Here is an 11,916-nt window from a genome sequence, read left to right on the forward strand (position 1 = left end):
AACACTAAGAAAGATAATAATGCTAACAATCTTTCACATATTCTGAATTCTCATTCACCATTCAGGAAAATTGACCTCCAGGCAGATGGTCAGCAGCAGTCTGATTATCACATCCTCAGTAATACATCTGGAAGCTTCCCTGTGCAGTTGGAATATTCATATCCATTACTCAGAATAACATTGCATAGTCTATGGCTACTCCGAAGCCCAAGAAATTGAACTCCAGTTGAAATGCAACAGATCTAAGGCATATATCAAAAATCTAGCAATTGTGCAACCCATAAAGTACTAGTGATCTCTGAGAATATAGATAATATAAACAGCAGTTGTGATTTCGATTGTTCTGAGAGTTGTCTCAACCCAAGTGAAATATTTCCTGAAGCAAAAGAATCAGAATGTTAATCCTTCAAGACATAAAGATATTTTTAAGTCTTAGTGGTGCGGGAAAAAGATTTAACAAGTAAGAGTGTCCCTAAATTAGATTAAGCAAAGAAGAATCATCAGAGGTGAAAACATCACAAGAAAAGTGTAAAAAAGGCTGCATTTGGAAGTGCTGCTGTGCAGAACAAAACTATCAAAGATCATATTTTAATGACTTAATACCTTAGTAGGTTTTGAATCATCTGATACTCCGGTTTGCCCAACAGATGGTTTGAATAGAAATGTAAGATTATGCTTGTCCCAAAGAAAGAGCATGCTGCCTAACATAAACCAAAGCTTCAATATTTTTGCTCACAAGAAGAGTGGCAGATATAAAGGAAATAGCAACAGACATCTTTTAAACACTAAACCGTGTACCAAAATGACTCAGAAGTTAATGATTTGGGGCAAGAGTTCCATTCAGCATCAAAATAAGATAAAAAATCCTATTTCTCATTCTTTAGGATTGTCTCATGAAGAAACTGAGATATCTTCAAAACTTCAAAAAAATAATCTGCAACAGGAGAAAAAATGCTTCCAGCATATTGATCAGAGTTCTACAAAGGAAGTGCTTCCCTGTATTTCCCCAAGTTCTGCTAGTTTGAGAAAAACAGTCTCTCCATTGCCTGTTGGACAAGCACAACTCCCAGTAGACCATTTGAATCTGAAATACAGTGACATGTTCAAGGAAATACATTCTAACAGCAAAGGACCTGGCATTTATGAAATGTTTGGGACTCCGGTATATTCCCGTAAGCCTGATGGATATGGTGAGAATAAGGGTAACAGGAATGTGCGTTCTGCTCCAACTGGATGGCATAATGATATGAAATATAAATCCAACCATTTCAATGGGAAGAAGAGTAGCAGAATAAAAAGTCCCCAGAAGAAAACATTCTCTAAATCTCACAAGAGCCTTAGTATTAAACCAAAACTGAAGGAGAAGGAAGTTGCACCAAAAAAGGTGTCCAAGTTAACAGGTTGTGGTCTAGAACAGGGCAAAGATGTGACTGTCTCTTTTGCTGATCTGCAGATTCAGCCAAAGGAGAGCACTGAGTCAATTTGTGAAGATCAGCAAGCTCAGATTTCCATTGAATTCCCTGAACCTGCTAAGGAAAATGAAGTATTTCCTAATTCAGTCTTGTCACCAATTGAAGAAGCTTCTTTGGAATATACTTCAGATAATGATGATGGAGATAAAGATGATGCTTTTCCTATGAAAGTATTTGCCACCAATGTTCAGGAGTTACTTTGGCCAGAAGTTAAAGTTCATGCAGAATACGCTCCTTTCTTAAGCCGTGTGAAAAATATAAATGAACCAAATAATGCAAACAACAGTAGGACTTTAAAGGATGGACAAAACAGAACAGCTGATTGCCTTGTGGAGCAGGAAGCAAGCCAGATTTTACACTATGAGTATAATCAAAAGCCGTCTCCATCCTTTTTTACAGACCAAATAAGCTCATTTTCTCTTGAAAATTTCCAGCTTGAAAATGTCAGCGTAGCAAATATGACAACTGCATGGACTTACTATCTTGCAAACTCAATCTCTCAGTCATATACAAATATCTTTGGGTACAAAGATTATAAGGAAGTAACAGAAGACATATTCTGTTGCTCAGTCACTGAACTACTTTCTTTGAGTGGGACAGATGGCAACAATTCTAGCTCAATGACCAGAAATATAAATGTAGAGGCACAAAGTGGAGACTGGAGAACAGCAAAAGTTAAAAATAATAAGGTAAGTGAGCACCACTTTTATAACACAGTCTAATATTTAGGCTTTGCTGTACTTTAGTTTCTACATTTTTCTTCTTATTTCTTCTTTCTCTTATATCCCCATTTAAAAATGTTAAAGCATAAGAATTTGTTTACTGGATCAAACAAATAATATTTTTCTAGTCCAGCAGATAACCTGATCTGTTCACACACTTACAAGCAGGTCAGGGAGATCATTATCCTTTGCTGTCTTCAGCATCTTTATTTAGATTATATTTTACTTACTTTTATTTTATTATTTAAAATATTTATATAGCCACTATGGGTGGCTCCCAATCAATTAAATTAGGACATTTAGTTAATAAATTTTTGACAATGCTAATCCATTATGTATTCATCCTAGGGATATAAAACCAATCTGTCTCTGAATAATAATTTTAAATTGAATAGTAGCAACTTCAGTCTTAGTCTCAGGGCTGTGATATGACAAGCAGAAATTCTTTTCAATTTCAGATATTGCAGTGTAGAATTTACTTCATGTAAACATAATTCTCAAAACAACTGACAAACCATCTGTATTTATCTTCTATTGCCTAGCAGTATTCTATTTTTCTGACATCTTTTTCAGACTTTTTATCTGGATTTTATGGGATTTGATGAAGAAAATCCACTTCTACATGAAACTGCATTTTCAGAAAACAGTTTAATTAACCAAGAATGTATCTTGTGGACTAAAGGTGAAATCCTTGGAAAAGGAGCATATGGCACCGTAAGTCGTATTGTGTCTGACCGCATTTTGTGTATTGTATTCTAAGTAGTTTAATTATTTCCTTTTGGACAGAAACTCTCAAAATGGAGCACAAATTTAAATGATACTGAGATATAAACTTGGAATCAAATTAAACTTCTGAATATCGTTAAAACTAGAAAATTCTCTTAACAAATTTCTTTATATAAGGCAACTAGTTATTAATACAGTTGATTTTGCCCTGTCCGTCTTCTGTTTGGAATCTAGCCTTTGACCAAATATCCTAGATGTACAAATGTTTGCACGCATAACTTGTTAAGGATGCAAATCTCCACAACTAATTTCAATGGGAGTTGAAATGAGCAAAGTATTCGTTTGCTTGTTTGTTTAATTTATATAGCCACCCATTTCAAACCAGTGCCTATGGTGGGAGACTAGGAGCAGGTCATTCCTTGGCAAGACAGGAACAATGTAACACACTTGTTTCACATTCCGGCTCTTGAGGCTCAGTCCCTGGACCCAATCAGCAGACAGACAATTAAAACATTTACAGAAAGAAATTAAATACAAACAGCAGCCAAGAGATAACTATAATCTGATAGCATCAGCGTAACCAGGAAATGGGGCCCTTTACACATTCAGAACCTCAGTCCCAGGCACATATCCAGAGCTCCAAGGCCCTCCAAAAAGCCAGCAAAGTCAGGCATCCTAATCTTAGGTGGGATAGTGTTCTGGAGGAGAGGCAGTATAGCAGAAAATGCATCTCTCCTGGTTCCTGCCAGCTTGATGGAACCTGGACTATGCCCATCCTGCTAGATCGGATTGGACAGGTAGAAACAACTGGAAGTATTTCCAGGTTGTTATTATTCACTGCCAAGTCCAAGGTAAGAAAACCCTGTCTCTGTGCAACCTAATTGTGGAGTTACACATGATATTGGCAGGTGTTAGTGTAGTCTGGATGGGAGAAGTGTTTCAACAGTGTATGTGTGACCATATGTGATACCTCACCTTGTTGTCCTATTTGAAAGGTGAGAAGTTGCAAGAGTCTACGACTAAAATAGAGAGAAGCTAATGATATTGCTAATGTATCAGCTACCAAGCAACAGCTTTTCTTGAGTAGCTAGTGTCATCATGGGGCTGGCATTGGACTGTTCCAAGTTATTGTTCCTGGGACAGAAGTTTCAGACCCAATGCAAACTGCTGCTTCTTTCAGAGGAGGAACTGTAGCTACCACTGCATGGTTCCAACTACACGTCACCTCCCAGGAAGCCTTGATCAGCCAGGTGGGGACATGGATCCAAAACATAGGAGGCAATGGCATCACGGCTGCATTCCTCAGAATTAAGAAACTCAAACACTTCTCAGTTAACCAAGCAAGATCTTACCTCAATCACCCCATTAGACCTGTATAATGAAAGACCACCTCTGTATGATTCCAAGTGAGTTTATCTGACAGATGCCTTGAAAACTCCTCAGAGGGACTGAGTCACCCTAAACAGGCCACTATTCTATCCACAGATGTAACAGGAACATATCCATTGTATATTCATCCTAGAGATAGAAAGCCAGTGTCTCTCTGAATGCACATTTTGCCACTTTTACTGTAAGATGGTCCTTAACAAAAGACTTGACCCATGCTCAGTCAGATGCATACTACAGTTTATACTTCCTACAAGACTTGGAAGATAGGAGAAAATATGTTAAAGTGGTTCTGTTTCTTCCTGAGTGAGCAGTTACGGTTGGTGATTATGGGAGAAGAGTGACCAGACCTGTAGCATCTGCTATACAAAATGGGGCCTCTCTCCCATCTTTTTCATGATCCCACATGAAACCCCTGGGAGAGGGGAAAGTAATCAATATGCTGATGATATCTATAGATCTCCATTCTGAAGATGCTGTGAATGTCCTTGGTGTTTGAGACTGTCAGATCAGCTCAGACTGAATCCCAACAAATCCCAGTTACTGTTTGTCAGAAGCCATCTGACTCATTGTCTCTTCCAATATCAGCCTGGATTGAGTCACACTGCCCCTGAGCTTACAGATCTACTAATTAAGGGGTTGAATCAATATTGTTGCTGTATTTTTTTTTTCAATTTGGGTGTCATATAAGTTGTAACTTTCCTTGAGATTTTGATTTGGCAGGATAGAAATGAAATAAGTAAATAAATAGTAGAATTGTATAATTAAAATGTCATAAAATGACTGAGTCGGAAGATGCCATTGAGTCCAACTTCCTACTCAGAAATAAAAACTACAGCACTTTTGACCAAGTTCTATCTAGCATCTCCCTAGTTAAGTGATTCCTTGAACTGCTGTTTGCCGTTTAGGGAGGGAGACAATTGGACTTCCAGTGCTGAAGTGATTAAGCTGAATTAAATCAAAAACAAATATGTTGTTATTTGTTCTACTTCAAAATGACCTGCTTTGATATTTAGGTATACTGTGGACTTACAAGCCAAGGACAATTAATAGCTGTGAAACAAGTAGCACTGAATGCATGTGACCAAGCTGGGAATAAAAAGGAATACCAGAAACTGCAAGAAGAAGTTGAGATTTTGAAAAACCTAACACACGTCAACATTGTGGGGTACTTGGGAACGAGTTTAGAAGATAACATAGTAAGCATCTTCATGGAGTTTGTTCCTGGTGGTTCCATTTCCAGTATTATTCATCGCTTTGGGCATGACAGTCTTTACCACAAAACATTTATATGTTTTGTCTAACATGTTCCTCAACGTATAAATGTACTTTTGACGCACCACGTGTCTCTGTAATTTCCTTTGTTACAATACGAATACGGATTACCGTGTTAGTTTGAGTATCTGAAACCTACACGTTTCGCGAATCGGACACACTCAGACTGATTATGTGTGTCACTTGGTCTGAAATCTGTGCACGGCACTCCATATTGGATGGCACCAGAAGTGATCAATGAATCTGGCTATGGGAGGAAATCAGATATCTGGAGCATTGGCTGCACTGTTTTTGAGATGGCCACTGGAAAGCCACCATTGGCTGCCATGGATAAACTAGCAGCCATGTTTTACATAGCTGCTCACAAAGGACTTATGCCTTCACTACCCAAACAGTGCTCAGACAAAGCAGTTGATTTTGTACATCTGTGCTTAACAAGGTACGTGATTTGTATACCTAAAATTAGTTTTATTCGCATTAAAACAATTCACACAATCAGGTTGCTTGAGTTTGAGCTCCTTAAAAAAATAAAATAGTAGTTTAGGCATCGCAGTTCAATCACAATTAAACTTATGGTATACAACATGTCCATCTTTTCTGACCTTTCCAGTTAGGATTGAGAATAAGCCTTTTCTATACAGTGCAGGTTCATATATGCTTTTCTTGTGTGTGTTAAATCATTTGTCTTCTGCAAGAGTCTCTGGGGTACTTCAGGTACATGTCAGGTTAGTCTAGAACAGGGGTAGTCAACCTTGGCTTTTATGACTCGTGGACTTCAACTCCCAGAATTCTTGAGCCAGCACAGCTGGCTCAGGAATTCTGGGAGTTGAAGTCCACGAGTCATAAAAGAGCCAAGGTTGCCTACCCCTGGTCTAGAACCCGCTGTCTCCTGGTTTCTGCCCCCCCCCCCCACCTTCACCACTATATAAAATTGGTTCTGCAAAAACTGGCTTTTCCTCCAGCATTGCAAATGGATTTTTATTGGCAAATCAGGAAAATTCCCTTCTCCTTTCTCCCTGTAAACCTCTTTGGGTCCATATATTGATTCAGAAAACTCCTAAACTTTATAGAGATGTGAAAGGGACCAAAGGGACATCTCCTTGCCATTAATTACCTTTTAGCAAAAAACTACCATGTTGTGAGCCGTGGTGGGGCAGTGATTAGAATGCAGTATTGCAGGCTGACTGCCCACTGTCAGGAGTTTGATCTTGACCGGCTCATAGTTGACTTGACATGGTTCCGAAAAGAAGCAGCTTTACAAATAACTTGAGACTTGATTACCTTAAAGAATCCTTTAATTGGCTACATAGTTTCGGCACGAACAATAGAAAGCCAAAAACTGAAACCCCCACCACCCAAGCACTCGTGACAACACACAACTCACTCACTCCTTTCACAGTCATCAATCATATGCTCCAATTAATTTGAAGTGTGAATCTCTCCCTCCCTAGTTTCCCCTGTTACGCTGACCTTGGCTGTGCTATGCAAAGATATTGTTATGATTATAGCTGGCATACTTTCCCACTGACTGGGATAACATTGTCTGCTTTAACTCTTGAAGTGATATGTAGGTTGAATAAGTTATGTTTGCTTCTTCACATATGGCAAGCAAGAACACCCAATGTTAGCAGACTTGACATGACTAAGCCTTCCAACTTTCCAAGGTCGGTAAAATGAGGACCCAGATTGTTGGGGATTCTGTAAACTCCTCAGAGATTGCTGTAAAGCACTCTGAAGTGGTGTATAAGTCTTAAGTGCTATTGCTATTGCTATATTCCCTTTTAAGACAAGACAAACTTGTCTTCCTGCCTATCTTGTGAGAGCAAGTTTTGAAAGCAAGTTACAGTAAGACAGGTAACTAACTAATTCTACTAAGAAGGCTTACCCCTATGGAACCTTTGAAGATGGCCTTAAGATTTGTGTAGGATTATGCAGGGAGAGGTGAGCCTTCCAATACTGGAATGACAAGTTATAAAGGATTTAAAACATTTTTCTTACAACCATATTAACTGACATTTCCAAACTTGTTTTCAATGGTAACCTCAGATATAGGCCATTTTTATGAAATGTCAATATCGCACACAGATTTTTCTAATACTTAGCCGTCTGAAAAGAAAATAAAGAAACACCTGTAATATGAAAACTTTAGTTATCATTTAAATAACCACCAGGAACCATGGTAGCTGGGCAGTAGAAAACATTATACAAAATATTCAGTCATAACTGAAAAAATAATTTGTTTTGGCAGCTGGCCATATGGCATTAAATTTAAAGATTCTTAGCTACATTGGAATCTTTGTTATGACTTGTGGAAAAGGTCAGTCAAGTTTAATTTTACTTTTCATATTTGTATACAGTGCATTCAGAAAGTATTCAGACTCCTTTAACTTTTGTCAGTTTTGTTATGCTGCAGCCTGTTCTACAGTTATTGAAATTCATTTTTTTCTCATTAATCTACAGTCAGTACCCAAAGTGAAAACAGAATGTTAGAAATGTCTGTAAATTTATTAAAAAGAAAAAACTGAAATATCACATTGGCCTATAAGTATTCAGACCTTTCAACTCAGTACTTTGTTGAAGCACCTTTGGCAGCAATTACAGCCTCAAGTCTTTTGGGGTATGACATGACAAGCTTTGCACACTTGGATTGGGGGCTTTTCTGCCATTTTTTACTTGCAAATCCTCTCAAGCTTAGTCAGGTGAGCAGCCATTTTCAGGTCCCTCGAGATGTTCAATAGGGTTCAAGTCAGGGCTCTGGCTGGGCTACTCTAGATCATTTACAGAGTTGTCCCTAAGCCATTCCTGTGTTGTCTTGATTGTGTGCTTAGGATTGTCATGTTGGAAAGTGAACCTTTGGCCCAGTCTGAGGTCCTGAACACTGTGGAACAGGTTTTCATTGAGGATATCCTTGTATTTTGCTCCATTCAGCTTCCCCTCAACCCTGACCAGTCTCACAGTGCCTGCTGCTGAAAAGCACCCCCATATATGATGCGGCCACTGTTGGGATATTGGGCAGGTGATGAGTGGTGCCTGGTTTCCTCCAGATATAACATTTAGAATTGAGACCAAACAGTTCCATCTTGATTTCATCACACCAGAGAATCTTGTTCCTTAGTCTGAGAATCCTTCAGGTGCTTTTTTGTAAACTCCAAGCTAGCTTTCATGTGTTTTGCACTAAGGAGAGGCTTCTGTCTAGGCCAGTGGTTCTCAACCTTTTTAATGCCGCGACCCCAACCGGTCGTAAGTCAAGGACTAAACCGGTCGTACGTCGAGGACTAAACCGGTCATAAGTCGAGGACTAAACCGGTCATAAGTCGAGGACTTTCCCTGCCCGGGAGTGCCGCGCATGCGTGGTTCTGCCCCCTGCGCCGGCCGAGGCGTAGCTGGCAAGCAGCAGAGACGGAGCAGGCCGACCACCAGCTGGCCCAGCCCAAGGGAGGTAAGGCACCCGCCGGAAAAGGGAAAAAAATGGCGGACAAAAAAAATGGCAGACAGCCTTGCTTGCCGACCCCCGTGAAATGGTCGACCCACAGGTTGAGAACCACTGGTCTAGGCACTCTGCCATAAAGCCCAGATCAGTGGAGGGCTGCAGTGATGGCTGTCCTTCTGGAACTCTGTCCGATCTCAACACAGGATCTCTGGAGCTCAGTCAGAGTGACCATTGGGTTCTTGGTCACTTCTCTTACTAAGCCCCTTCTCTCCTGATTGCTCAGTTTGATCAGGTGACCAGCTTTTGGAAGAGTCCTGGTTGTGCCAGATATCTTCCATTTGAGAATTCTGGAGGCCACTGTGCTCTTAGGAACCTTCAGTGCAGCAGAAATTTTATTGTAGCCTTCCCCAGATCTATGCCTTGTAATAATTCTGTCTCTGAGTTCTGCAGGCAGATCCTTTGACCTCATGGCTTTTGCTCTGCTACAGTATGCATTGTCAGCTGTGAGGCCTTCGATAGAGAGGTGTGCGCCTTTCCAAATCATGTCCAATCAATTTAATTTACCACAGGGCAACTCTAATCAAGGTGCAGAAACATGTCAGCAAAGAGACAAGAGAAATGGGAGGCAATTGAGCTAAATTTCAAGTGTTGTTGCAAAGGGTCTGAATACTTATGCCAATGTGATATTTCAGTTTTTTCTTTTTAATAAATTTACAGACATTTCTAACATTCTGTTTTCACTTTGTCATTATGGGGTACTGAATGTAGATTAATGAGAAAAAAATGAATTTCAACAACTGCAGAATCAGGCTGCAGCATAACCTGACAAAAGTGAAGGTCTGAATACTTTCTGAATGCACTATATACATAAAAAGGGTGAAAAACAAATTTAATAAACTTAAGAGCATGAACTTGAGTTCAAATACCAGATAAGTATCTTAAAACATTTAAGATTGATAGAATTTTGTTTAAAAATAAAACTTGGAGCAATGCTAATATTTTGACATATTTTTTCAGAGTATAGCACTATCTTTTTGGCTTTGAGTAAATAAAAGCATGTATTAATGCACCATGGTTTAAGAATCGATGTACCTCTTTTATATAAGTTATTAAATAGATAGAAAATGAGTAATATGGTTTCTACCAAAGATTTTATTGTCTTACTGTTAATTTCTGGTTTTTTTAACACTTCATGCAGGGACCAACATGAGCGGCCAACTGCCTTAGAATTGTTGCAGCACCCTTTCATAAGAAACTCATGACACCTGGCAATGCTTCTATCAAACAAATATAAACTATTTCATCTGTGTGGGAAAATGTCTTCTAAATTGAGAAAGTGTTGGTACAAAACATGTAGAAGTTGCTGAAATAGTAAATCTTTTATCTTTTCTGAATGAACTTTGTAGCATAGGATTAGCATGTGTGTGTGTGTGTGTGTGTGTGTGTGTATAAATAAGTTCAAAACATTAGACCTATGAGGCTTCCCCCCCCCAAACAATTCACATTCCTGCCTTTTCCCTCCAGTGGAGCTACTTAGAGATGGACAAGCTTTTGAAGCGACCTTAAGCTAAAAGTAACAATTTTTAAAGTACTGGACAAAAACCAAAGTATTCTCAACCTCTTTAGATTCTGGCATAAAATGAGTCCAGTGTAAATTACCAGCACACAAAGTATTCCTGATAATCTAAAATTTTGGTTCTTAAGCAACAGTACTTTCAAAAGCCTATTGTATTACATGTAAATGTGGGAATACTAAAGCACAATCCAGTGCAAATGTCCTCAGATATAAATCCCTTGATCATTGGATTACCATTGTAGTGTATATTTGTAAATGTTAAGCAACATTACAGATAGATGAGACTTGTTACTCATGTCTATATTACCCAGATAAGCAGTTCCAACAAAGTTCAAAAACTATTTGAAAAATTAAACATTGAAGTATAGACAGACCTTTTGTGCATTGCAAAGTTCATGTAACTATCCTATTTCATGGTATTCTGAAACATGCAGCTAGCTAACCTAAGCTGCCTTCTTTTTTAAGGGACTCTACTCACCTGCTCATTTGCTATTTCTTGATGTACTATATATACTCACAAATAAGCCCATGTATGAATAAGCCAACCTTCAAATTTTTAACCAATTTTTATCTGCAGGTGACACCAATAAAAATGTGTCACCTGCAGATAAGATGGTCTGCATTTTTCATGATATTTTAGTTAAAATAATTTGAGGGTCTGTTTGGCCGCAGATGGGCTTATATGCAGGTATACACTGTATAGATTCATTGATAAGCTGAAATTGATTATTTTTGAGTGCATTTGAGACCCTAAAATACTTGGTTTATTTGCAAGTATATACAGTATAATTTAAAATAGCATTTCCTGGAATTTAGTTATATTAAGAATTGTTTTTAACACTGCATTATGCTATAAAATGCCTATTCTTCCACCTGCATGCAAATGGAAGAACAGTTTTCCTCACCAATACTACCTTTAGCTCCTTTTTGATCTTTTGGTTTCCATTGTAAACTTTTTCACATCCGAGTCATCCTATCCTGCAGGTGTCCTGCCATCCTCCATCTCACTCAGATTTATGTCACTATCAGCACTAACATGTATTTATATTCATAGCAGTCCTCTCTACATCGTTTCTTGCTGCTTTATAAAACATTTCTTCACTGTTTTTAGGAAACTTTGCAATGAAATCTTTATGAATTGCAGTAATCTGGGAACAAAGAACTGGCACTCTTGCTATATTGCTTCCTATGATGTGGAAAGACAGTAATTGAGAAACATGCAGATTTACACAGAATAAGAAATTCAAATTTCCTTAATTTCACATGAGCTTGTTTGTAACTAAACAAACCCTTATCTAGAAGTAAATTATTAGTTGGCTGCCTTCCATC

The 11,916-nt window shown here is 38.5% G+C and overlaps 1 protein-coding gene across 1 annotated transcript; it reads left to right on the plus strand.

Annotated features, from left to right (window-relative positions):
* Positions 1-1,868: 1,868 nt before the first annotated feature.
* Positions 1,869-10,356, plus strand: MAP3K19 (mitogen-activated protein kinase kinase kinase 19). The gene is given in 4 exon segments (XM_015812443.1): positions 1,869-2,161; positions 2,768-2,908; positions 5,323-6,020; positions 10,210-10,356. Coding segments are annotated over 4 exon segments (1,134 nt in total). The 5' UTR covers positions 1,869-1,930; the 3' UTR covers positions 10,274-10,356.
* The last annotated feature ends 1,560 nt before the right edge of the window (positions 10,357-11,916 follow it).

This window comes from Protobothrops mucrosquamatus, unplaced genomic scaffold, assembly GCF_001527695.2.
Source record: "Protobothrops mucrosquamatus isolate PMUCROS unplaced genomic scaffold, P.Mucros_1.0 scaffold84, whole genome shotgun sequence".
NCBI classification, from domain to species: Eukaryota; Metazoa; Chordata; class Lepidosauria; order Squamata; family Viperidae; genus Protobothrops; species Protobothrops mucrosquamatus.